The following is a 25,815-nucleotide window of genomic DNA, read 5'->3' on the forward strand; positions in this document are numbered from 1 at the left end:
CAGAACTCAGATGTCATATATGGATGTCGTGACATCTGATCTAACATTATAAAACAAAAAAGGTAGGAAAAATAAAACAGTGCAGAAAATAAAGAACACAACAGAATTGTTCACCCAGTTCGGTTCAATCAACCTACTCTGGGGGCATACCAAGCCAGGGATGAAGTGTAAGTATCAGATATGCCTAAGAGGGGGGGTGAAATAGGTTTTCAAAACTTAATCGGTTGAATGAGAATACTTCTAACAATTTTTGTTTAAGTGTTTGAAGGTTTTGGATGGTTCTTATCTTTTTCTTGGTAATGGTGATGAAAGCGGTAAAAGCGGAAAGGTAAAGAACACAACGATATATACTGGTTCCCCTCACAATCCGAGAGTACTCCAGTCCCCTTTCAAACACGAAAGAGATTTCACTATAGTTAGAATGATTGTACAAGCCTATGCCTACTATCTAACCTATAGGGTGATCAAAGGTTCTTAACACCTTTAATATCAATCAACACTAATGTGAATGAAGAACAATCCTCTTCAAACACACCACTTACTTCTAACAATCCTGGATAGTAAGGAAAAAACACTAGTAGAAAAAATACTTTTTAAGTCGGTTAAAAACGACTTCTTAAGTCGGTTCCAAGCCTGACCTAAGAGTCGCCGACATAAGAAGTTTTGACTTCGTAAGTCGGTTTTGGACCTGACTTAAGAAATGGTTATTATGTCAGTTAAGTTGCAACCGACTTAATAAGTCTAGTTTTCAGAAAGGCACAATAGTATTTATACCCGACTTAAGAAGTTTCTTTCTTAAATCGGATATATTTAACCGACCTAACAAGTTGGATTTATTTTTCAAGCCCATTTTACTATAGGCAGATCTAAGGAGCCTTTATACAACGGCTTTACGGAGGATATTCAAAACCATGCTGCATAAGTACCTAGGGAGCAAACGAACAATCTCAACAATTCAAAGGAGCAAGTACAACAAATATCATGGAATCCTAAGGTTCAACATTCAACTCATAACTAAATTAATTCTAAGGAGCACAATAGTCACTTGTTAAAGGAACAAAATTAACACATGGTTTCTCTGAGTTTTAAGGAGAAAAACAACAATAATGACATCATTTCAAATGAGCAGGCACAACATTCAAGGAATCCTAGCATGCAGAATTTAAATCATAAACCTAATAGATGGTGGATAGCCTAAAACTCACCATTAATATCCAACGACTATATAAAGATTGACAATAGCTTCTTGATGTATACCTTCATGTAGACCAATATATGGGTCATGCATTGATGTCTAAACATTTATTGCAGATTCTTTATGCATCTCCAAAGTAATGTGTTCAGTATCGATAGCCAAAGATATCTCATTATTTTCCTTTTCGTCAGTAGAATTCAACTCTTGAATGCGAGGAGGGTTTGCAATGGTCATTTCCAAAAAAGCTATTGTCCGAGAGCCTTCTCTTCATCTCCCTGTTCCCCTGACACAAGGCTCACCAATGCAAGCAGCAATGCATACAACATGTATTATAAGGTGAATTCTGTAATCATAAGGATCATGTACAAAAATCAGATGAAAAAGTTAGCAAAATTGTGCATAAGTATTATGGATGAAATTTAACCATTTTGTGACATTCTATATTTAAATTACAACCATTTCTCGGGTTGGTAAGTTGCACCTAATGATAGCAGATTATGGCATGAAAACTCGCAATATTGACTGATTCAATTACATGTGAGGGTTCATAACCCAGATTTAGTGGATTTTGTATGTTCCAACTCCATTCAGCTGTATGCCTAAAATTATAACATAAAACAATTTAAATATCAGATGCTATGAGCATGAGGAAGTTAACTCGGGAGGAAAAAAAACATGTCATCATATTCCATTTATTAAAACCTCAAATTCTTCACAAATGGATTAAATAATATACAAATGATGTAACAGTAGAAATATGCGATACTAAATGCATGCATTCGTCACTACAGGTAGGTTACTAGATTTCTGGAAGGGGATTAAGAAGTTTAAAAGTTACTATAAAATCTTAAATCTGCACAATTGCCTCTCTTCCTCTAAATCAAGTAAACTGCAAAAAAACTTTAACAAACACATAATGATTGAAAGTACTATAAGAGGTTAAAGAGGAAGAACCTTAATGATAGCAGTATATGTAGAAGCTAATGCAACACTATGTTTATACATACCTGTTCCCGATGAAGGATTACTGTATATGAAAAGACTATCTGCCACATGCAAATATTGGATCAACTTTCTTATCATCCCCTCTTCTCCAAGTGATTTCAACTGAAAAGAACCAAAGCACATAACCAAGTGAGCTTCGTGAGGACTCTCACATTCTATATTAGCATTTTAGTTGGCTATTTCATTAGTGTGTTGTGGCACAGATGTGTGTATTTGTGTAGTCAGTGGGTGAAAAATAAGCAATTAATAAACATCAACAATGACAACAATAACACTTTTTTCATACCGCATAAGGTTAGCAACATTGATCAAATGATGCATGTGATTGTGCTCTACCAAAAAAGAAGTTGTTAATTGTTGATTTGGAGGAAAGACTAGGCTCTCAAAATAAATAAGTATGCGGTTGTGGAAGAGAGAGTTAAATCATTTGCATCCAGAAACATGTTATTGACTACTCAAATGAATACACTCCTTTCAAGCACATATTTAAGTTCTTCATGGATTCTAGCAGAAGGAATTCCGCATAAGATTGCATCATCTTTAAATTATTCACAAAAAATGAAAACATTACAAAACTTTCTAAATTATGCACAAAAAATGAAAACATAGGCTGTTTTGGTTACAATCTATGACAACAAAAACCCATACGGAGAGACCACTTTCATCCTAGTACTTCGTTCCGCCAAGCTAGGGACGAAGACTCAAGCTCGTGGCATCACAACACTCGCCGTCAAAGACTGGCGCCGATAAAGCCGCTAGATTTGGAGGACCCGTCGATCCCAATGATTATGAGCATTCATGAGTTGGAAAAAATGGTTTTCATAAAACAGTGATGAATATGGCCATTGGTGCTAAACGTAGCTGCGATCTTTCCTTAACGCACATGCATGGATAGCAAACTCATTCAATATTTTTTCTTAACCTTAATTAGGCAAGGATGGGTGTGGCTGCTGGGATTAATTTGAAAGAACTTTGGGTAAAAAAATCCAATTATTTTGACCTTTTATTCCTACATCTAAAATATGATATATTAATATTATTATCTACTCCATTTAAAGTCAATTTGTTTATACCATCTATATAACGGCTAGTTGCCGGAAGCAAGCCAAAAGCAGTTTCGAACAATTCATAAATTAATTCCGTGGGACACTTAGTATTATATGTGTTTGAATTTGAGAGGAGGAAATATTTGACAATAAGGGTTGAATTACTCGTTTGTTATGAACTATCATTTGATCACATGGAACCCTATTAAAATGAAAAAGGAAGAACTGAATTAGTATTAATGTTTCCTACATTCATAATTGATCACTTATACTACTATGTTAAAAATCCAATACGGATTCAAAAGTTGCTCTTTGATATTTATCTCTAAAAGCTTTATGAAAATATTACCAAGCATGGATTCAAAAGTTGTCTTTGGAATATATGTGAAATTTTCTTTGTTCCTAACAAAGTGATTTTGATATTAGTTTAGGAAGATCTCCATTATGCTTTCTGACAACATGACATAACCTATTCATACCTATTCTAGAGACACAATAAGAAGAGTTACAATATTCAGAAATGAGTTATTTACTCAAACAAATACATGTAGCGACCAAGTTATATAAACTGCCAATCTAAAGAAATTAGTTATTTATGTTATTGACCAAAATAGTCAATGGAAAGTTATTGTTTATCCATGTTTGAGTATTAATAATTTGACTTAGCAAAGGGTTGTTGGTTTCTAAAAACTAAATGAGTTAATGAACCAGTAGGCAAGACCCTCCTTTCAACTTGTAAATCTTTTTGTGGATCAGTGGCAGTACAAAATCTTATAGTTTTGGATGGTTCTTGTTCATGTGTAGTAGCTTTCTTTTGTTACAATTACCTATGGGAGTTCAGAAAATAGCCTACTCAATTGACTACTCGATTGAATACACTCCTTTCAAGCACATATTTAAGTTCTTCATAAATTCTAGCAGAAAGAATTCCACATAAGAAAACATCATCTACTTATAAAAAATAGAACTTTGCTATGTAACCAAAACAAAACAAATACTCCAAAGCATATTGGATCGAACGAAAAAAACACTAGCACGGTTTATGTTTCAGCATGTTAGAAAACATAGGCCTAAAACGAAAAAGAAAACCAAAAAGTAACAAGTGAGTTTTAATACTTCACATTTAATACTTCACAGTCGCACATCCGATCTAAAGAATTATCAAATTACTAACTAATCATTACAAACAAAATCAAATTCACTAGTCAGTTCCAAAACACAACAAATTTAGAAATAACAATCCATACAAATAAAATTTCATAACAAAAATTAAGAAAACAATGAACCTTTGTAATTCGATCTTTCACATTTTCTACAAAACCTAATAGTGTTAAATTGAGGAAGAAAATGAACCTGAAGCGATGGAATAGATGAAGAGGAAGTTCCGCTGGAAACGAGTAAACCATGAAGAGATTCCATGGTCGAAGATTGTAGAGGTTCTGTTGAGATTTGAGAGATGAGGATAAATAAAGATCAAGAAGCAGCAACAGACGGAAAGGAAGAGGAATATTGATGAATTTAGTTCTGAAACGAAACTTTCTAACGACTCCCATTGGCCTTTTCAAACTCTAAGAGCATGGCGAACGAGGATAGGATTTCCGTCGTAGTGTGATTTGGAGAAAACGAGCATGGCAAGTTTGGTTTCTTCTTCTCCTTCTCAAACTCGAAGGATGCTCAAGGTTAGGTTTTGTTTCTCGCGATTTTGGGCGTGAACCGTAGGTCCAACTTGAATAGGTTTTTGAGAGAACGGTTGATTTGGCTTCCATGAATAAACACATCTTTTTTTTTTGGACTTATTGTTTTTATTTTATTTTTCTCTTTTATATTTAAAATAATCTAACCACCAATTCTGAGGTTTTCTTTGATTGTTGTTGGAAAAAATTTAGAAATTAGCGCAATCGAATTAACATTGAATATTATTTTAGTGCAGTAACAAATACTTTATTATTCTAAAATTATTTAATTTATATTAGAGATAAATTAAATTAAGGAATAAAATTATTTAATTGATTCCTTAATGGTACTAGAATAATTAAAACTTCTTAAGTCAGGTGGACAACAACTAACTTAATAAATAAACTTCTTAAGTCAGTTAGTAAGCACAGGCGACATAAGAAGTTCAATATGAATTACGTTTTTTTATTTAATCTTTGTTAAGTCAGTTTTAAATACACCTGATCTAACAAAGTTACAAATATTTACAAAATTGCCACCGCATCACTTCTTAAGTCAGGTGGTAGGTGAACTGACCTAACAACCTCTGCTAAAAAGGTATTTTTGTACTAGTGAAATATTCTTTGAATTTATACAAGAGTTTTAGATGAAGTATGGAGAGCAATATCAATATTGGATTGATCTTCTTCTTCAAGTAAACAATTCTCAAAATGAATATAAGTGTTCACAATGTATGCATGAAACTTTGAATAATTTCTCAATGAAAATGTGTATAAAAAGTTTCACTTGAAAATGATGATTTGATGAACACTTGAAAATATTGAAAGATGAAGAATATATAGTTTATGAATTGTTAATGAAGAAGGTGTTTAATGATTATGAAAGATGTAGTATATATAATGTGTTAAACACCTCTTTGAAAGGTTATTTTTCCATGAAGCAATGCAATGATCAATTGGTATGAACACAAATTCGTTTAAATGAAATCATGCAATGGAAAAACACACTGGTTCAGTAGGAACCGGTTCCTGCCTGGGACAACCCGTTTCCTGCTGAACGTTACAGTAGAATTATTTGAATTTTGAACTTGGGAACCGGTTCCCACCTAGTAACAACCCGGTTCCTAGTACTAAAACACAGAATTGAAGAAATGCAGAATGCTGGGAACCGGTTCCCCCATAGGGACAACCCGGTTCCTAAAACCTTATTTTGAGATTTTACTTTTGAAAAAAGGTTTTAAATGAACTTTTAAAGTATGAAACTTGTAGTATGTTTATGATATGCATGGAAATGTATTTGTGAACAATTATATGTCAAAGTGAGTATTGTTTATACCTTTGACGCTTGAGCTCGATTTATGAATCTTCACAATTTCTTCAAGACTTTGAAATGATGTATATTTGTTTTAAGATTTGAAATACTTTTTGCACATACTTTATGAAAGCTTGATGTCCACATTGTCTTCATCAAAACAAAATATGCTTGAGAAGCTTGCAATTACATTCTCCCCCTTTTTGATGATGACAACCAAGTCTTGAAATGTTTCTCCCTAAGTTGTTTTGTGCTTTGAAAATATGTTTGAACAATGCAAGGCTCCCCCTATGTTAGAGACTCCCCCTAAATCCATGATTTCTTCTTTGATAGTTTTTTAACTATGGCCTGCATTTTTCTTTGAAACAAAACAACAACAAAACACATGTATATTCTTCTCTCCCTTTGTTATTATCAAAAAGGATAGGGAAAAAGAAAGAATAGATATGAAACATAAACATAACACAATTTGAAATAACATAAACATAACACACATAAACGATACGATACGTAGTTTTTTACGATTACAACATAAAACACAAATAAATGATCCTAAACATCACAAAACATAAATAGAACAATGTCTAGAAAGCATAAATATAAAAACGAACAATTAAAACATAACATAGAAATTAAAAACATAATTAATCACTTTCATTCATTTTCTCTTCAGCATCACCATCATCTTGTTCATCTTCCTCTTCACTTCCTTCTTCTTCTTCATAGTGAGCCAAGATGCGCCGTTGAGTACGTTGAATTTCACGCATTTGTCTCTTCATAAGATTATGTTAATAGTTGTTTTCCCGCTTGTTGTTGTCAATGGAGGTTTGAATGGAGCAAAGTTTGTTGAACATCATCTCCATTGTATAGCCACCTTCGGGAGGTTGAGGGAATTGTGGCACGGTTGGCTCAAAGTCAATTTTGTAGAAGAATCTACCTTTACGATCCGTTACAATTCCGGTATTCTTAAGAGTGGTTGATGTGGAGATAGAACACTCTTGTTCATCCATAGTCTTCTTAGGTTCCCTTTGGAGAAGGACACCGGCATTCCGAACAATGTGAGAAATTGCCCTTGCATATGGTAAGCCTCCTTTAAGAGAAGCCATAGGTTGCATGTGGCGCATAATGGAAAGAGCCCAATTCACTTCAATGCCATGTCTTAGAGCAACCAAGACCATCAATTCAAACTCATTGATCATGGAATGGTTAGAATTCTTGGGAAACAAAACATAAGCAATGATAAGATGAAGCATCCTATCACTTACCGATAGAGTAGATCCAAACATATTGAACTTGGTAGCAAGTTGTTGGCGAACCGTATCACGTTGAGTAGGTCGGCACATGTCAACAAAAATATCAACCTTGCTATATGGTTGCCAATCTTCCGGAATGTTCCCTTGAGTAAGTACTAAACCCTCAGATGGAATTCCTAACACTTTCCCGAATTCCTCAACATCTAAACATATTTCTTTTCTTGAAACTTCAGACAACAAAGTGAAATCACCAAAATCATCGGTCACTATCTTAAGGTTATGGTAAAACTCCCTAACCAAATCCGGGTAATATTCTCCATGGTCACTCACAAAGTTTGCAACACCGGCATTAGCTAACCTAGCATTTAAATTGAAGCTATGAGTTGGTAAATCGTGGAGTTTACCGTATTTAGCCGGAAGGAGACTCCGATTCCGAGTGTTGAAAGTGATTCTCCGACTCTTGACCGTTTGACGAAGGTCTTGAGGTTCTTCACTAGATTCACCAACTTTGTTCTTCCCCTTAGCATTTCTTGTAGCTCTTGGTGCCATGGTTGAGAGTTAGGGTTTTGGTTTGGGATATTTGAATTTGGAGAGTGGAAGATGATTTAAGTGATATATGTGAAAGAGTGGAGGATTATATATAGATTTGAGGTAGTGGGTAATTTAATTTTGTGAGTTATGGTGAGATAATGGAGTAGGGTTTGACAATGGAGGTGGAAGGGTTTGGAGAAGATGAAGATGAATGTTGAATGAGAGTAAATTGTGTGGTGTTAATAGATATAAAATATATTGAAGTGTAATAAATAAATAAAAGAGAATGAGCAAAAAATAGTAGCCACACATCTATTCACGTAACAGCCAAAAAAAAAGCAAACAACTGGAAAATCTACGTGGGAACCGGTTCGTCCCTCGATGGGAACCGGTTCCTGAAGCACAGCAAAACATTGCCTCTGGTTTTTACTATGGGGAACCGGTTCCTCCCTACGTGGGAACCGGTTCCTGGATAGAAAAAGTCCAAAAACTTTAATTTTATGAAATAGAAAGCATATAAATCATACATAAACATCAAGACATAGTATATAAACATTCATAAAGCACTTTTTGACACACATAAAATGTTAGAAATGTGTACCTTTGATTTATGATAATGAAGAACACATTTAAACATCACCTTCATCTAAAATTCCAAGCTCTCGTCGAATTTTGTAAAACGATTCTTTTGGGAGAGGCTTGATGAAGATATCTGTAAGTTGATTATGAGTATCTACAAATGTGACTTCAACATCTCCTTGAAGGACATGGTCTCGGAGAAAATGATGTCGAATGTCTATGTGTTTGGTTCTTGAATGCATGACCGGATTTTTTGTGATATTAATTGCACTTGTGTTGTCGCATCGAAGAGGAAGGCATCCGAGATCAAGTCCGTAGTCACGAAGTTGTTGCTTAAGCCAAAGAATTTGTGCACAACAACTACCCGCTGCTATGTATTCTGCTTCGACCGTGCTAAGAGCAACACATGCTTGCTTTTTACAAGCCCATGATACTAATGCATTTCCAAGAATGTGACAAGTACCACTTGTGCTTTTACGATCAGTTTTACAACCTGCATAATCCGCGTCAGAATAACCAATTAAATTGCAAACACTACCTTTAGGATACCATAGGCCAACGTTGGTTGTTCCTTTGAGATACTTCATGATCCTTTTAACCGCCATAAGATGTGATTCCTTTGGATTTGCTTGAAAGCGAGCACAAAGACAAACACTAAACATTATGTCAGGACGGCTTGCCGTCAAATACAATAAAGAACAAATCATACCTCGATACTTAGGAATATCAATTGGAGTACCGAATTCATCTTGATCAACATATGTACCGGAGCCCATTGGAGTATTCATTGTTTACAGTTATCCATATCAAACTTCTTCAGTAATTCTTTACAATATTTGGATTGATTGATAAAGATTCCATCTTTGAGTTGCTTAATTTGTAGTCCAAGAAAGTAGTTCATCTTTCCCATCATAGACATCTCGAATTCTCCTTGCATCATCAATGAGAATTCCTCACACATTTCTTTGTTAGTCGATCCAAAAATGATATCATCAACATAGACTTGAACCAATAAATTGTTACTTTTGATTTTCATAATGAACAAAGTTTTATCAACCTTACCCTTTTCGAAACCTTTTTCACACAAAAAATTGTTAAGTCTATCATACCATGCTCTAGGTGCTTGCTTTAAGCCATAAAGAGCCTTTCTCAACTTAAAGACATGCGAAGGATTCTTGAAGTCTTCAAATCCCGGGGGTTGTTTGACATAGACTTATTCATTGATGTAGCCATTCAAGAATGCACTCTTGACGTCCATTTGATAAAGCTGAAAATTTAATGAACATGCATAAGCAAGTAAGAGACGAATTGCTTCTAATCTTGCAACCGGAGCAAATGATTCTTCAAAGTCGATTCCTTCTTCTTGATTGTAACCTTGGGCCACCAATCTTTCTTTGTTTCGAACAATTATACCATTCTCATCAAGTTTGTTCTTAAACACCCATCGAGTACCTATGATGTGTTTATTACTTGGTCTAGGAACAAGTTCCCAACCTTGATTTCTCTCGAATTGATTTAATTCTTCTTGCATTGCATTTATCCATTGATCATCTCATAAGGCTTCATCATCTTTGGAAGGTTCAATTTGAGAAACAAAAGCCATGTGTAAGCAAGCATCTTTTGAGATTTAATCTTGTTGCAACTCCTTGGCTAATATCACCAATAACTTAATAATAGGACGATCTCTATGAGTTCTCCATTCTTTTGGTAGATCATTGGTGTTTGATTCTTGTTGTTTACTTTCTTGTTGAACACTTTCTTGTTGAACTTCCGGTGCCTTCACAATTGTATCATTTGAAAGTTCTTCCGGGGGTAAATCTAAAGGATCATCATCATCACAAACAACTATTTCCTCCTTAGAGGTGTTAGTCTCATCAAAATATACATGCATGGATTCTTCAATAGTTAAAGTTCATTTATTATAAATTCTATATGCTTTACTAGAAAGAGAATAACCAAGAAATATACCTTCGTCGGATTTCTCATCAAACTTACCAAGATTGTCTTTGTCATTGTTGAGAACAAAGCACTTGCATCCAAAAAAGTGAAAGTGAGCAATGTTTGGCTTTCTTCCTTTGAAGAGTTCATATGGAGTCTTCTTTAAGATAGGTCTAATGATTACTCGACTTCCAACATAACATGCCGTACTAACCGCATCCGCCCAAAAGTATTTAGGAAGATTTGCATCACTAAGCATTGTTCTTGCAAGTTCCACTAGAAACCTATTTTTCCTTTCAACTACTCCATTTTGTTGTGGAGTTCTTGGTGCTGAAAAATTATGAGAGATACCATGTTCTTCACAAAATTCTTCAAATGATGCATTTTGAAACTCTCCACCATGATCACTTCTTATGGATACAATCTTTAATGACTTTTCATTTTGGATTTGTTTTGCATACTTCTTAAAGGCTTTAAAAGCATCACTTTTCTGCACAAGAAACAAAGTCCAAGAATATCTAGAATAATCATTAACAATAACTAACGCGTATACATTACCTCCAAAGCTTCTTGTCCTTGATGGACCAAATAAATCCATATGCAATAATTGAGGTGGTCTTGTTGTAGTCACCACATTTTTTGGTTTGAAAGATGATTTGGTTTGCTTTCCCTTTTGACACGCATCACATAATTTATCTTTGACAAACTTTATCTTAGGTAAGCCAATAACAAGATCATGTTTGGTTAACTTATTTAAATGATCCATATGAATATGGGCTGCTCTTTTATGCCATAACCATGAATCATTATTATTGCTTACCAAAAGACATTTTACTTTCAAAGATAAATCATTTAAAGAAATCATAAAAATGTTATTAATTCTTGTACCTTTGAGTTTTACCTCATTGGTGACTTCATCGATGATCAAGCATTCCTCCTTAGTGAATTTGATCTTGAAGCATTTGTCACAAAGTTGGCTAATGCTAAGAAGATTATGCTTTAGTCCTTCAACGTAAAGAACATCTTCAATGGATGTGAAAGGTGGTGCACCAACTTTGCCTTTGCCAAGAATTCTTCCCTTATTGATGTCTCCATAAGTGACAAAACCCTTGGCCTTTAGCCTTAGATCTGAAAATTGGTTTAGGTCTCCCGTCATATGCTTTGAACAACCACTATCTAGATACCATAGGTTTGAAGTGGTCTTCAAGCATGCCTACAAAACAAATTAAGTTTTGTTAGGTACCCAAGTGGCTTTGGGTCCATCGTAGTTAGTTCCTTTCTTCACCCATACATAATGTCCACTAGGTACACTAAAGTTTCTTACATAACAAGCATTGGGTGTGTGACAAATAATACCACAATAAAAACAAGTAGGTTCGAAGTTACTTCTATATCTAGGAGGATAAGATTTCTTCTTAACAAAGTTCTTCCTTTTAGGATAATGTTGTATTACTTTAGGCTTGTTCACTTTCTCTTGAATTGGTTGGTTACTAGCCTTGACAAAGATAGTCTTGTTGGAACTTGGTTTATCAAATTTAGAAAAGCCAAGTCCGCTTTTATCATTGGAGTATCTTTGTGTGCTAAGAACATTTTCCAATCCAATTTGCCCCTTTTCATATCTTTCTAAAACACGTTTTAATTGGACAATTTGGAAGGAAAGTGATTCACAATTCTTGCATGCAACATTATCTTCTTGAACACTAATCATTTTTTCTTTTTCATCTTTATGTTCTTCTTCAATTATTTTAACCTTCTCTTCTAAAGATGATATTATTTTCTTTTGAGATGAAATAGTTTTATAGAGAATTTTGCATTCTTTTAATAATTCATCTATTGCACCTTGTGCACCATTATCAAAAAGAGAATCATCATAACTAACCTCGCATTCTTCATCGTCTGAGTGGTGTGATGCCATTAGTGCTAGATTTGCACTTTCGTCACTATCGGAGTCCGATGAGGAACTTACTTCATTATCTTCCCATGCTACGTAGGCCTTTTTATTTTTGAACTCCTTTTTTCCTTTGAATCCATTCTTCTTAGAAAGTTTTGGACATTCCGGCTTTATGTGTCCTTGTTTCCCATATTCATAGCATGTAACTTCTTGTGATGAAGTGGATGCTTCTTTATCCTTATGCTTTGAGAACTTCATTCTTTTGACATAGTTAGTATTATCAATATTATTTTTATGATCAAAAAATTTGCCTAACCTTTTTACAAGAAGCAAGAAGTTTTCATATTCATCCGATTCATCTTTCATTTGGCTTTCTTTTGAATCTACCTTTAATGCAATGCCTTTGTATTTCTTCTCTAAGTTCTCATGCTTTTCTAATCTTCCAAGTTCCGTCTCATATTCTTGAAGCTTTCCAAATAATGTTGAAGAAGTTAATTTTGACAGATTTTTCTTTTCGGATATCGCCGTCACTTTTGGTTGCCACTCCCTTGTCAAAGATCTGAGCACTTTAAGATTAAGTTCTTCGGTAGTAAGGGTCTTACCAAGTGCCTTGAAGTGATTTGTCAAATGTACGAATCGTTTTTGCAAATCGAGAATAGTTTCTCCGGGCTTCATTCTAAACAGTTCGTACTCTTGACTTAGAGTATTCAATCTTGATCTTTTAACTTCAGTGGTACCTTCATGAGTTTCTACAAGCGTATCTCATATTTCCTTTGCTGTTGTACATGCCGATACTAGGAAAAATTCATCCATACTAAGAGCACCTTGAAGAAGATTGATCGCCTTTTTGTCAGTAAGAACCCTTTTTCTATCATTATCATCCCATGACGCTTTAGGTTTCTCTGATCCAACACCATTAACGACCGTTATAGGGACATGAGGACCTTGTAGGACAGCCTCCCAAACTTCTTCTCCTTATGCTTCTAGATGAGCCTTCATTCGGATTTTCCAAGAGTCAAAATATTCACCACAAAAAAATGGAGGCTTGTTGTTAGAACCACCATCTTTGAAAACCGGATTTGCGGAAGCCATTCTGGATCTTTAGGAACAAGTTAGCTATAACTTGCTCTGATGCCAAATGTAAGTATCGGATATGCCTAATGTAACGCCCGGAAAAATAGTTATTTTCTTAATTTAGACATTTATGATGTTTTCTGAAATTTTTGCGTTTTGGGGCGATTTAGTCGGTATTAGTTCGGGATAGCGGATCGACATTTAATCGATAATTTTAATATTTTTAGTATTAGAAATATTAATGAGTTAATATTTAGCATTTTGGGAATTTTCTGAGTAATTAAGTTTAGACCGGAAATATGAGACACTGAGTAATAAGTCGGTATATTAAAATAGTCGGATTTTATTTTAATGGAGTTTTAGTAGAAGTATTATTTTTATATTAAGTGTGGAAATAATATTGGGCTTAATTAATGACATCTCTAAGTATTAAGGGGGTATATTTTGTTAGGCCCATTTGTGTATTTAATATTAACATAGTTTATTTTTGAAAATAGAAGTAGAAGAGAGGTAGAGAGATAGTGTTGTCTGAAAAAGAAAAAGAAGAGGAAACCGAGGGAGAGAAAGAAAAGGGGGTTAGGGTTTGAAGAGGAGACCCAAAGTGTTGCTCTAAAGTGCATTTTTTCTCCAATTTTCAATTGAATCTTCTTAGAGCTGCACTCAATCCAAGGTAAGGGGGGATTCTTTCTACCTAAATAGGAATTTGATGGATTTTATGTGGGTTTAGGGTATAAATTAGTCATTGTGTGGTGTTAATTGTTTTTTTTCAGTCTCTGTTACAATTGTTGTGTTGCTATTATATTTTATTGGAAATGAAAAAGTGAGTTTTGAATATGTAGTATACTGCTACACAACGATATACAGTTGAGTTTGTGTGAGGCACATGTATATACCCACATTCATTCCATTTTTTTTTTGTTTTGCTTACTGATTTATTTGTTTTTATTTTGAACTAGTACTTCATAGTATATATATACATATTAATTCTATACTAGAAAGATATATAGGTAATATATTGGTAATGGTGAATTGAAGTATCAGTGGGAATTAGTAAGATCAAATAGAAGGATGAACAATGATAAGAGTGTGAGAGATTGGGGACAGCCGGCGCTGATCTTTGGCCGTGGGGTCCACTCGTCAATGCTTTCATTTGTCACCATTCCATGTTTTTGTGAATCAATTGCTTACTGTTAATTTTTTTTTTCTTTTCAATTTCCATTACTTTAATATATATATATATATATATATATATATATATATGAATTGAATAATTAGGAGTTAGAAGTATAATTGGAAATAGAATAGTGATTTGAAATTAATATAATATAATTATTAATTGGTTGATTTAGTCAATAATAGGATTCATTTCAATAAGTCTATTTAATTAGAAAATACTTAGACTTGGATAAATCATTCGGTTTATCGGTAAATTGCGATATCTTGAGAATTTGACCGTAAATGTGTTTTGGTTGAATATTTACGTTGAGAATAATATATTGAGATGCCAATGATGTTGTTTTGATAATTAAAGTTATCTCTAATTGAGTTAGATGTTGATTTGGAAGTTGTTTTGACTTATTTAATATATTGGCATATTGTGATTATTTTGCGAATTGGTCGCAATTTGTGATTTTGTTTTGGATGCTTTTGTTGCGATTAATATTGTGATTTCCAATATGATTATTTTGTGCATTCTTATGTGAATAGCCTCATAATGTGAATTATAGCCAATTTTGATATTGTGTATATAACGCTATGAATTGATAAGTTGTGTTGTGAGCCTTTGGCTAAAGTGGAACGGTGTGAAGCTGATATGTGACCGTTGTTGTGTTGTTGTTATGTCGTTATTTCGTTGTCAAATCGTATTCGTTGTATGTTTCCGCATAGCATAGCATAACATAAAGTTGAACGGTGTGATGTTGATATGTGACCGTGTTGAAGGCTTTGCCTTATGCCTCGGAATTACTGGCAATGTTCTAAGTTGGGAGTTTTACTCCAATGGTACCACATGCATATGCATAGTTGAGTCGCATTCGAGTCTTTGTTAGTTGTTGTTGGTTGAAGTTGTTGTCTATGCATTGTGATGCTTATGTGTTGATTTGTTGAAGATGTCGATGTGTTGATATCAAGACTATTCTTTAATGATGTTCTTTGTGTTGTTTATGTTGATGTTGTGTGAAACGGTGATTCATTTATATTCCTTACCTAATATATGATTTATCATAATCCTATTTATATAGTTTGATATCTCACCCTTTCTGTTTGAATGTTGCCTCCACGTGGGTAACGTGCAGGTAATCCAGATGAGTAGCTGTTTCCGCTTATAGTTGAGTTTTGGGTGTCATTGCTCTGATACGTAGCACTTGGGGGGAAATGAACACTTGCTTGACGTTGTTATTTGCTTATTGAACCTTATGATGTATCTGAGGATTTGTTTGTAGTGTTTCTTTTTATGATTCAAAAGATGTTATGTCTTAATTGTTGAATCATTGTGAATCTGTTGCATGTTGAACCCTAGTTTGGAATATGTTATGGATACTATGCTATTCATAAGTTGACATATATGTTATGAGTTTTGTTCACTCCAATCCTGATGGTGTTATGTATTAGTTTAAAAAGCATGACAGGTTTATGTTTATGTTGAATGTGTGACATCCTGATTCTGTTGAGAATTTTTATACTCTGATATTTTCCGCATAAATGCTTGGGTTAAATTTGAGGTGTTACACCTAAGATGAGGTGTTGAATTAGGTTTTCAAAACTTAATCGGTTTAATGAGAATACTTCTAACAATTTTTGTTTAAGTGTTTGAAGGTTTTGGATGGTTCTTATCTTTTTCTTGGTAATGGTGATGAAAGCGGTAAAAGCGAAAAGGTAAATAACACAACGATATATACTGGTTCCCCTCACAATCCGAGAGTACTCCCATCCCCTTTCAAACACGAAAGAGATTTCACTATAGTTAGAATGACTGTACAAGCCTATGCCTACTATCTAAACTATAGGGTGATCAAAGGTTCTTAACACCTTTAAGATCAATCAACACTAATGTGATTGTTTTTGTGTTGTAGTGACGCTATGGCTGGGAGGAATGATGCTGCGATAGCTGCTGCTTTGGAAGCGATGGCTCAGGCTATGCAGAACCAACCAAATGCTGACGAGAATGCTGGATCTCGTAGTTTGGCGACTTTTCAAAGGGAGAATCCGCCGGTGTTCAAGGGTACGCATGACCCTGATGGTGCTCTTGATTGGTTGAAGGAGCTCGAGCGAATCTTCCGTGTTATGGATTGCACTCCTGCTCAGAAGGTCAGATATGGAACTCATATGCTGGCTAAGGAAGCTGATGATTGGTGGTTGGAGACGCTTGCTAGGTTGGAGTTTTCAGGTGAGGAAGTCACTTGGAATGTGTTCCGTAGGAAATTTTTGAGGAAGTACTATCCTGAAGATGTTCGGGGTAAGAAAGAGATAGAATTCCTAGAGTTGACGCAAGGGAACAAGTCCGTGACCGAGTATGCTGCCAAGTTCACTGAGTTGATTAAGTTCTATCCTCACTTTGATGGCGAAGGTGCTGAATTTTCTAAGTGCATCAAGTTTCAGAATGGGTTACGCTCGGAGATCAAGAAGGCTGTTGGGTACCAAAAGATCCGTTTGTTTTCTGATTTGGTTGACAGTTGTAGGATCTTTGAGGAAGATAGTAATGCTCATCACAAGATGGTTAGTGATAGAAGGGGCAAGAATCAACAAAGTCGTGGGAAACCGTATGATGCTGGTAAAGGGAAACAAAGAGTTACTCATGGTCAGAGGTCTAGTGGGGGAGATGCTCCTGCTAGGATTGTATGTTTCAAATGTGGTCAACCTGGTCATAAGAGCAATGCTTGTACTGCTGATGCGAGGAAGTGTTTCAGATGTGGTAAGATGGGACATGCAATGTCTGATTGCAAGCATAAGGACATGGTATGTTTCACGTGTGGCGAAGAGGGACACATTGGTAGCCAGTGTCCAAAGAAGAAGGCACAATCTGGTGGAAAGGTGTTTGCTTTAGCTGGGACTCCTACCGCTAGTGGAGACCGACTCATCAGAGGTACATGTTTCATTAATAGTACTCCTTTAATCACTATTATTGATACTGGTGCTACTCATTGTTTTATTGCTTCTGATTGTGTTGAAAGACTGGGTCTTATGTTGTCTTCCATGAATGGGGAGATGGTTGTCGATCTTCCAGCTAAGGGATTGGTGACTACTTCTCTGATGTGTTCAAAGTGTCCTTTGTCGATCTTCGATAAAGACTTTGTTGTTGACTTGATTTTTTTGCCGTTGAGTGGATTAGATGTGATCTTGGGTATGAATTGGTTAGAGTATAACTATGTTCATATCAACTGTTTTAACAAGTCCTTGAGGTTTTCTTCTCCCGAGGAAGAAGGAGTTGGTTTGTCGACTGGTAAGCAGTTGAGGCAATTGATGCAAGACGAAGCATAAATGTTCTCGTTGATGGCGTCATTGTCTTTTGAGAATCAAGTTAGAATTAACGAGTTAAAGGTGGTGCAAGAATTTCCTGATGTGTTTCCTGATGAAATTCCTGATGTCCCTCCGGAAAGAGAAGTTGAGTTTGCGATTGATCTTGTACCTGGTACCAGACCTGTTTCTATGGCACCGTACAGGATGTCTGCATCTGAGTTATCTGAATTGAAGAAGCAATTAGAAGAGTTGCTTGAGAAGAAGTTTGTAAGACCAAGTGTATCGCCGTGGGGAGCGCCCGTGTTGTTAGTAAAGAAGAAAGATGGAAGTATGAGACTTTGTGTTGATTATCGACAATTGAATAAAGTGACGATAAAGAACAAGTATCCACTTCCAAGAATTGATGACTTGATGGATCAATTGGTGGGTGCTAGTGTGTTTTCTAAAATTGATTTGAGGTCCGGATATCACCAGATTAGAGTAAAAGAAGATGATATTCAAAAGACCGCGTTCAGGACTCGGTATGGACACTACGAGTATTCGGTGATGCCCTTCGGTGTTACTAATGCACCGGGAGTATTCATGGAGTACATGAACCGTATTTTTCATACTTACTTGGATCGGTTTGTAGTGGTATTCATTGATGACATTCTGATTTACTCTAAATCTGAACAAGAGCATGAAGAGCATCTGAGAACTGTGTTACAAGTTTTGAAAGAGAAGCAGTTGTATGCCAAGTTATCTAAGTGTGAATTCTGGTTGCATGAAGTTAGTTTCCTTGGTCATGTCATTTCTGGTAGTGGCATTGCCGTGGATCCTTCTAAAGTTGATGCCGTGTTACAATGGGAAGCTCCGAAGTCAGCTACTGAGATTAGAAGCTTCTTGGGTTTAGCCGGTTACTATAGACGGTTTATCGAGGGATTTTCTAAATTGTCACTTCCGTTGACAAGATTGACTTGCAAGGGAAAAGCTTTTGTGTGGGATATTCGATGCGAAGAAAGTTTCAATGAGTTGAAGAAGAGGTTGACGTCGGCTCCAGTTTTGACTTTGCCTAATCCAGGAGAGCCTTTTGTTGTGTACTGTGATGCTTGTTTGATGGGGTTAGGTGGCGTGCTTATGCAGAATGGTAAAGTGGTTGCTTATGCGTCTAGGCAGTTGAGAACTCATGAAAAGAATTATCCTACGCATGATCTAGAGTTGGCAGCAGTGGTCTTTGTATTGAAAATTTGGAGGCATTATCTTTATGGTTCGAGATTTGAAGTGTTTAGTGACCATAAGAGTTTGAAGTACCTTTTTGATCAGAAAGAGTTGAATATGAGGCAACGAAGGTGGTTAGAATTATTGAAGGATTATGATTTCGGTTTGAATTATCATCCCGGAAAAGCTAATGTTGTGGCCGATGCTTTAAGCCGAAAGACCTTGCATATGTCGGCTATGATGGCTAAGGAGTTGGAGTTGATTAAGCAGTTCCGAGATTTGAGCTTAGTTTGTGAAGTGACACCGCATAGTGTTATGTCGGGAATGTTAAAGATTAACAATGACTTTCTCGACAATATCAAAGAGGCTCAGAAGCTAGATGTGAAGTTGGTGGATTTAATGGTAGGAACCGATCGACTTGAGAAGGATGATTTCAAGTTAGATGCGCATGGTGTGTTGAGATTCCGAGATCGTATTTGTATTCCTGATGATGAAGAGATTAAGAAAGTGATTCTTGAAGAGAGTCATAGAAGTAGTTTGAGTATTCATCCAGGAGCTACAAAGATGTATCAAGACTTGAAGGGTTTGTTTTGGTGGCCTGGTATGAAACGTGATGTGGCACAGTTTGTGTATGCTTGTTTGACTTGCCAGAAGTCGAAGATCGAGCATCAGAAGCCTGCAGGGTTGATGCAACCGTTGGAAGTTCCAGAATGGAAATGGGATAGCATTTCGATGGACTTTGTAACAGGATTACCTAATACCTTGAGAGGATTTGATTCGATTTGGGTGATTGTTGATAGGCTTACGAAATCGGCACACTTTATACCTATTAACATCACATTCTCGATTGCGAAGTTAGCAGAGATATATGTCAGGGTGATTGTAAAGTTGCATGGTGTTCCTTTGTGTATTGTGTCGGATAGAGATCCGAGGTTTACTTCCGATTTCTGGAAGAGTTTGCAAGAGGCGTTGGGTTCTAAGTTGAGGTTGAGTACGGCGTATCATCCACAGACTGATGGTCAGACCGAGGGGACTATTCAGTCATTAGAGGATTTGTTGAGAGCGTGTGTTCTAGAGCAGGGAGGTTCGTGGGATACTTATCTTCCGTTGACTGAGTTCACTTACAATAACAGTTACCATTCTAGTATTGGGATGGCACCTTTTGAGGCGTTGTATGGTAGGAGGTGTAGGACTTCATTGTGTTGGCATGAATCGGGTGAGAGTGTGGTACTTGGACCCGAGATTGTTATGGAGACTACTGAGAAAGTGAAGCTTATTCGAGATAAGATGAAAGCTTCTCAAAGTAGACAGAAAAGTTACCATGACAAGAGGAGGAAAGATTTGGAATTCCAAGTTGGTGATCATGTGTTTTTGAGAGTCACGCCTGTGACTGGTGTTGGGCGAGCTCTGAAGTCTAAAAAGCTCACTCCTCGTTTTATTGGTCCGTATCAGATATCGGATCGAGTTGGGAGAGTTGCTTACCGTGTGGCGTTACCGCCAAATCTTGCTAATTTGCACGATGTGTTTCATGTGTCACAACTCCGAAAGTATGTTTTCGATCCGTCTCATGTGATTCAGATGGACGATGTGCAAGTGCATGATAATCTCACAGTGGAGACGATGCCTGTGCGAATTGTGGATCGTGAGATGAAGATTCTAAGAGGTAAAAAGATTACATTGGTGAAAGTTGTCTGGTTAGGAGCTGCTGGTGAAAGCTTGGCATGGGAATTAGAGAGCAAGATGCGAGATTCCTATCCCGAGTTATTTGAATCAGGTAAATTTCTATTTTCGAGGACGAAAATATTCTAGTAGGGGAGAGTTGTAACGCCCGGAAAAATAGTTATTTTCTTAATTTAGACATTTATGATGTTTTCAGAAATTTTTGCGTTTTGGGGCGATTTAGTCGGTATTAGTTCGGGATAGCGGATCGACATTTAATCGATAATTTTAATATTTTTAGTATTAGAAATATTAATGAGTTAATATTTAGCATTTTGGGAATTTTCTGAGTAATTAAGTTTAGACCGGAAATATGAGACACTGAGTAATAAGTCGGTATATTAAAATAGTCGGATTTTATTTTAATGGAGTTTTAGTAGAAGTATTATTTTTATATTAAGTGTGGAAATAATATTGGGCTTAATTAATGACATCTCTAAGTATTAAGGGGGTATATTTTGTTAGCCCCATTTGTGTATTTAATATTAACATAGTTTATTTTTGAAAATAGAAGTAGAAGAGAGGTAGAGAGATAGTGTTGTCTGAAAAAGAAAAAGAAGAGGAAACCGAGGGAGAGAAAGAAAAGGGGGTTAGGGTTTGAAGAGGAGACCCAAAGTGTTGCTCTAAAGTGCATTTTTTCTCCAATTTTCAATTGAATCTTCTTAGAGCTGCACTCAATCCAAGGTAAGGGGGATTCTTTCTACCTAAATAGGAATTTGATGGATTTTATGTGGGTTTAGGGTATAAATTAGTCATTGTGTGGTGTTAATTGTTTTTTTTCAGTCTCTGTTACAATTGTTGTGTTGCTATTATATTTTATTAGAAATGAAAAAGTGAGTTTTGAATGTGTAGTATACTGCTACACAACGATATACAGTTGAGTTTGTGTGAGGCACATGTATATACCCACATTCATTCCATTTTTTTTTTGTTTTGCTTACTGATTTATTTGTTTTTATTTTGAACTAGTACTTCATAGTATATATATACATATTAATTCTATACTAGAAAGATATATAGGTAATATATTGGTAATGGTGAATTGAAGTATCAGTGGGAATTAGTAAGATCAAATAGAAGGATGAACAATGATAAGAGTGTGAGAGATTGGGGACAGCCGGCGCTGATCTTTGGCCGTGGGGTCCACTCGTCAATGCTTTCATTTGTCACCATTCCATGTTTTTGTGAATCAATTGCTTACTGTTAATTTTTTTTTTCTTTTCAATTTCCATTACTTTAATATATATATATATATATATATATATATATATATATATATATATGAATTGAATAATTAGGAGTTAGAAGTATAATTGGAAATAGAATAGTGATTTGAAATTAATATAATATAATTATTAATTGGTTGATTTAGTCAATAATAGGATTCATTTCAATAAGTCTATTTAATTAGAAAATACTTAGACTTGGATAAATCATTCGGTTTATCGGTAAATTGCGATATCTTGAGAATTTGACCGTAAATGTGTTTTGGTTGAATATTTACGTTGAGAATAATATATTGAGATGCCAATGATGTTGTTTTGATAATTAAAGTTATCTCTAATTGAGTTAGATGTTGATTTGGAAGTTGTTTTGACTTATTTAATATATTGGCATATTGTGATTATTTTGCGAATTGGTCGCAATTTGTGATTTTGTTTTGGATGCTTTTGTTGCGATTAATATTGTGATTTCCAATATGATTATTTTGTGCATTCTTATGTGAATAGCCTCATAATGTGAATTATAGCCAATTTTGATATTGTGTATATAACGCTATGAATTGATAAGTTGTGTTGTGAGCCTTTGGCTAAAGTGGAACGGTGTGAAGCTGATATGTGACCGTTGTTGTGTTGTTGTTATGTCGTTATTTCGTTGTCAAATCGTATTCGTTGTATGTTTCCGCATAGCATAGCATAACATAAAGTTGAACGGTGTGATGTTGATATGTGACCGTGTTGAAGGCTTTGCCTTATGCCTCGGAATTACTGGCAATGTTCTAAGTTGGGAGTTTTACTCCAATGGTACCACATGCATATGCATAGTTGAGTCGCATTCGAGTCTTTGTTAGTTGTTGTTGGTTGAAGTTGTTGTCTATGCATTGTGATGCTTATGTGTTGATTTGTTGAAGATGTCGATGTGTTGATATCAAGACTATTCTTTAATGATGTTCTTTGTGTTGTTTATGTTGATGTTGTGTGAAACGGTGATTCATTTATATTCCTTACCTAATATATGATTTATCATAATCCTATTTATATAGTTTGATATCTCACCCTTTCTGTTTGAATGTTGCCTCCACGTGGGTAACGTGCAGGTAATCCAGATGAGTAGCTGTTTCCGCTTATAGTTGAGTTTTGGGTGTCATTGCTCTGATACGTAGCACTTGGGGGGAAATGAACACTTGCTTGACGTTGTTATTTGCTTATTGAACCTTATGATGTATCTGAGGATTTGTTTGTAGTGTTTCTTTTTATGATTCAAAAGATGTTATGTCTTAATTGTTGAATCATTGTGAATCTGTTGCATGTTGAACCCTAGTTTGGAATATGTTATGGATACTATGCTATTCATAAGTTGACATATATGTTATGAGTTTTGTTCACTCCAATCCTGATGGTGTTATGTATTAGTTTAAAAAGCATGACAGGTTTATGTTTATGTTGAATGTGTGACATCCTGATTCTGTTGAGAATTTTTATACTCTGATATTTTCCGCATAAATGCTTGGGTTAGATTTGGGGTGTTACACCTAAGATGAGGGGTTGAATTAGGTTTTCAAAACTTAATCGGTTTAATGAGAATACTTCTAACAATTTTTGTTTAAGTGTTTGAAGGTTTTGGATGGTTCTTATCTTTTTCTTGGTAATGGTGATGAAAGCGGTAAAAGCGAAAAGGTAAATAACACAACGATATATACTGGTTCCCCTCACAATCCGAGAGTACTCCCATCCCCTTTCAAACACGAAAGAGATTTCACTATAGTTAGAATGACTGTACAAGCCTATGCCTACTATCTAACCTATAGGGTGATCAAAGGTTCTTAACACCTTTAAGATCAATCAACACTAATGTGAATGAAGAACAATCCTCTTTAAACACACCACTTACTTCCAACAATCCTGGATAGTAAGGAAAAATAAATCTTTGAATTTATACAAGAGTTTTTAGATGAAGTATGGAGAACAATATCAATCTTGGATTGATATTCTTCTTCAAGTAAACAATTCTCAAAATGATAATATGTGTTCACAATGTATGCATGAAACTTTGAATAATTTCTCAATGAAAATGTGTATAAAAAGTTTCACTTGAAAATGATGATTTGATGAACACTTGGAAATATTGAAAGATGAAGAATATATAGTTTATGAATTGTTAATGAAGAAGGTGTTTAATGATTATGAAAGATGTAGTATATATAATATGTTAAACACCTCTTTGAAAGGTTATTTTTCCCTGAAGCAATGCAATGATCAATTGGTAAGAACACAAATTCGTTTGAATGAAATCATGTAATGGAAAAACACACTGGTTCAGTAGGAACCGGTTCCTTCCTGGGAAAACCCGGTTCCTACTGAACGTTACAGAAGAATTATTTGAATTTTGAACTTGGGAACCGGTTCCCACCTAGGGACAACCCGGTTCCTAGTACTAAAACACATAATTGAAGAACTGCCTAATGATGGGAACCGGTTCCCCCATAGGGACAACCCGGTTCCTAAAACCTTATTTTGAGATTTTACTTTTGAAAAAAGGTTTTAAATGAGCTTTTAAAGTATGAAACTTGTAGTATGTTTATGATATGCATGGAAATGTATTTGTGAACAATTATATGTCAAAGTGAGTATTGTTTATACCTTTGACGCTTGAGCTCGATTTATGAATCTTCACAATTTCTTCAAGACTTTGAAATGATGTATATTTGTTTTAAGATTTGAAATACTTTTTGCACATCCTTTATGAAAGCTTGATGTCCACATTATCTTCATCAAAACAAAATATGCTTGAGAAGCTTGCAATTACATGAAGTTCACTATTAGCACTATCTATTCAAAGCTAAACTCCCAGTTTAAAACTCCTCACTTAATCACTACCCAATGACCCCTCTACCTAGGTTCTCCCTAGATATGGAATATCTCCATTCCACTCCCAATCATAGCAATGATGTCTAGCAGTCAACAACTGAGCCACTGCATCGATGGCCTAATCACCAACATTCTAAATACACAAATAAACATAACTTGGAGTTGCTTAACAGCTTCCTCGAAGAACACAACATCTCTTACCTACAGGCTTCGAGATTCACACTAAACTTCTCTTGCTTAACAGCTTCGAGAATCACACAAATCAGTGACCATCCCACACCCCGGGTGATTCACTTACACGGCTAACCCTAAAAACTACATCTCGTCAATACTCGGCTAGCTACCAAACTAGGTTACAAAGCTTCCTATTTATAACCTATTCCCAACTGGACTTGGGCCTTCAATCACAACTTTCTTTGCTTTTCAAATCAGCAGAATTCTTCTGCTAAAAGAAAGTTCTTCAATCATAAGTTTCCTAAATTATCTCCATAATTAGAAACTGCATAATCTTCACTATTCTGACTTGATTCTTTTGACCTTTAAATCGTGACAAATTGACATAACAAACTGTTGCTAAAATTGCTCCACAATGTAAGCTCCAAGATATTTTCCACAAACATCTCGAAGATATTCTCCACAAATATCTCCAAGATATTTACGACAAATATCTCCATAAAATATGCTCCAAATAACAACAATAAATTGTTACACTTTTGCAACAGATTCTCCTATAAAATCTTTCCACATTTAGTTCCCTAAATGTTCTCCTTAGATATAACTTCACATAGGATTCAATGTTTTAGGAATATTTTGTTTCTGTTATAACAGAATCCAAATTGTCAGCTCAATTCCGATGTCA

At 35.3% G+C, this 25,815-nt stretch overlaps 1 protein-coding gene across 1 annotated transcript; it reads left to right on the top strand.

Moving 5' to 3' along the window:
• Positions 1-16,779: 16,779 nt before the first annotated feature.
• LOC131629139 (uncharacterized) lies at positions 16,780-21,052 on the top strand. The gene is made up of 4 exons (XM_058899941.1): positions 16,780-17,578; positions 18,014-18,117; positions 20,728-20,868; positions 21,026-21,052. Exons 1-4 carry the CDS (start codon positions 16,780-16,782, stop codon positions 21,050-21,052), a joined length of 1,071 nt encoding a protein of 356 aa, XP_058755924.1.
• The last annotated feature ends 4,763 nt before the right edge of the window (positions 21,053-25,815 follow it).

This window comes from Vicia villosa, unplaced genomic scaffold, assembly GCF_029867415.1.
Source record: "Vicia villosa cultivar HV-30 ecotype Madison, WI unplaced genomic scaffold, Vvil1.0 ctg.000525F_1_1, whole genome shotgun sequence".
Lineage (NCBI taxonomy): Eukaryota > Viridiplantae > Streptophyta > Magnoliopsida > Fabales > Fabaceae > Vicia > Vicia villosa.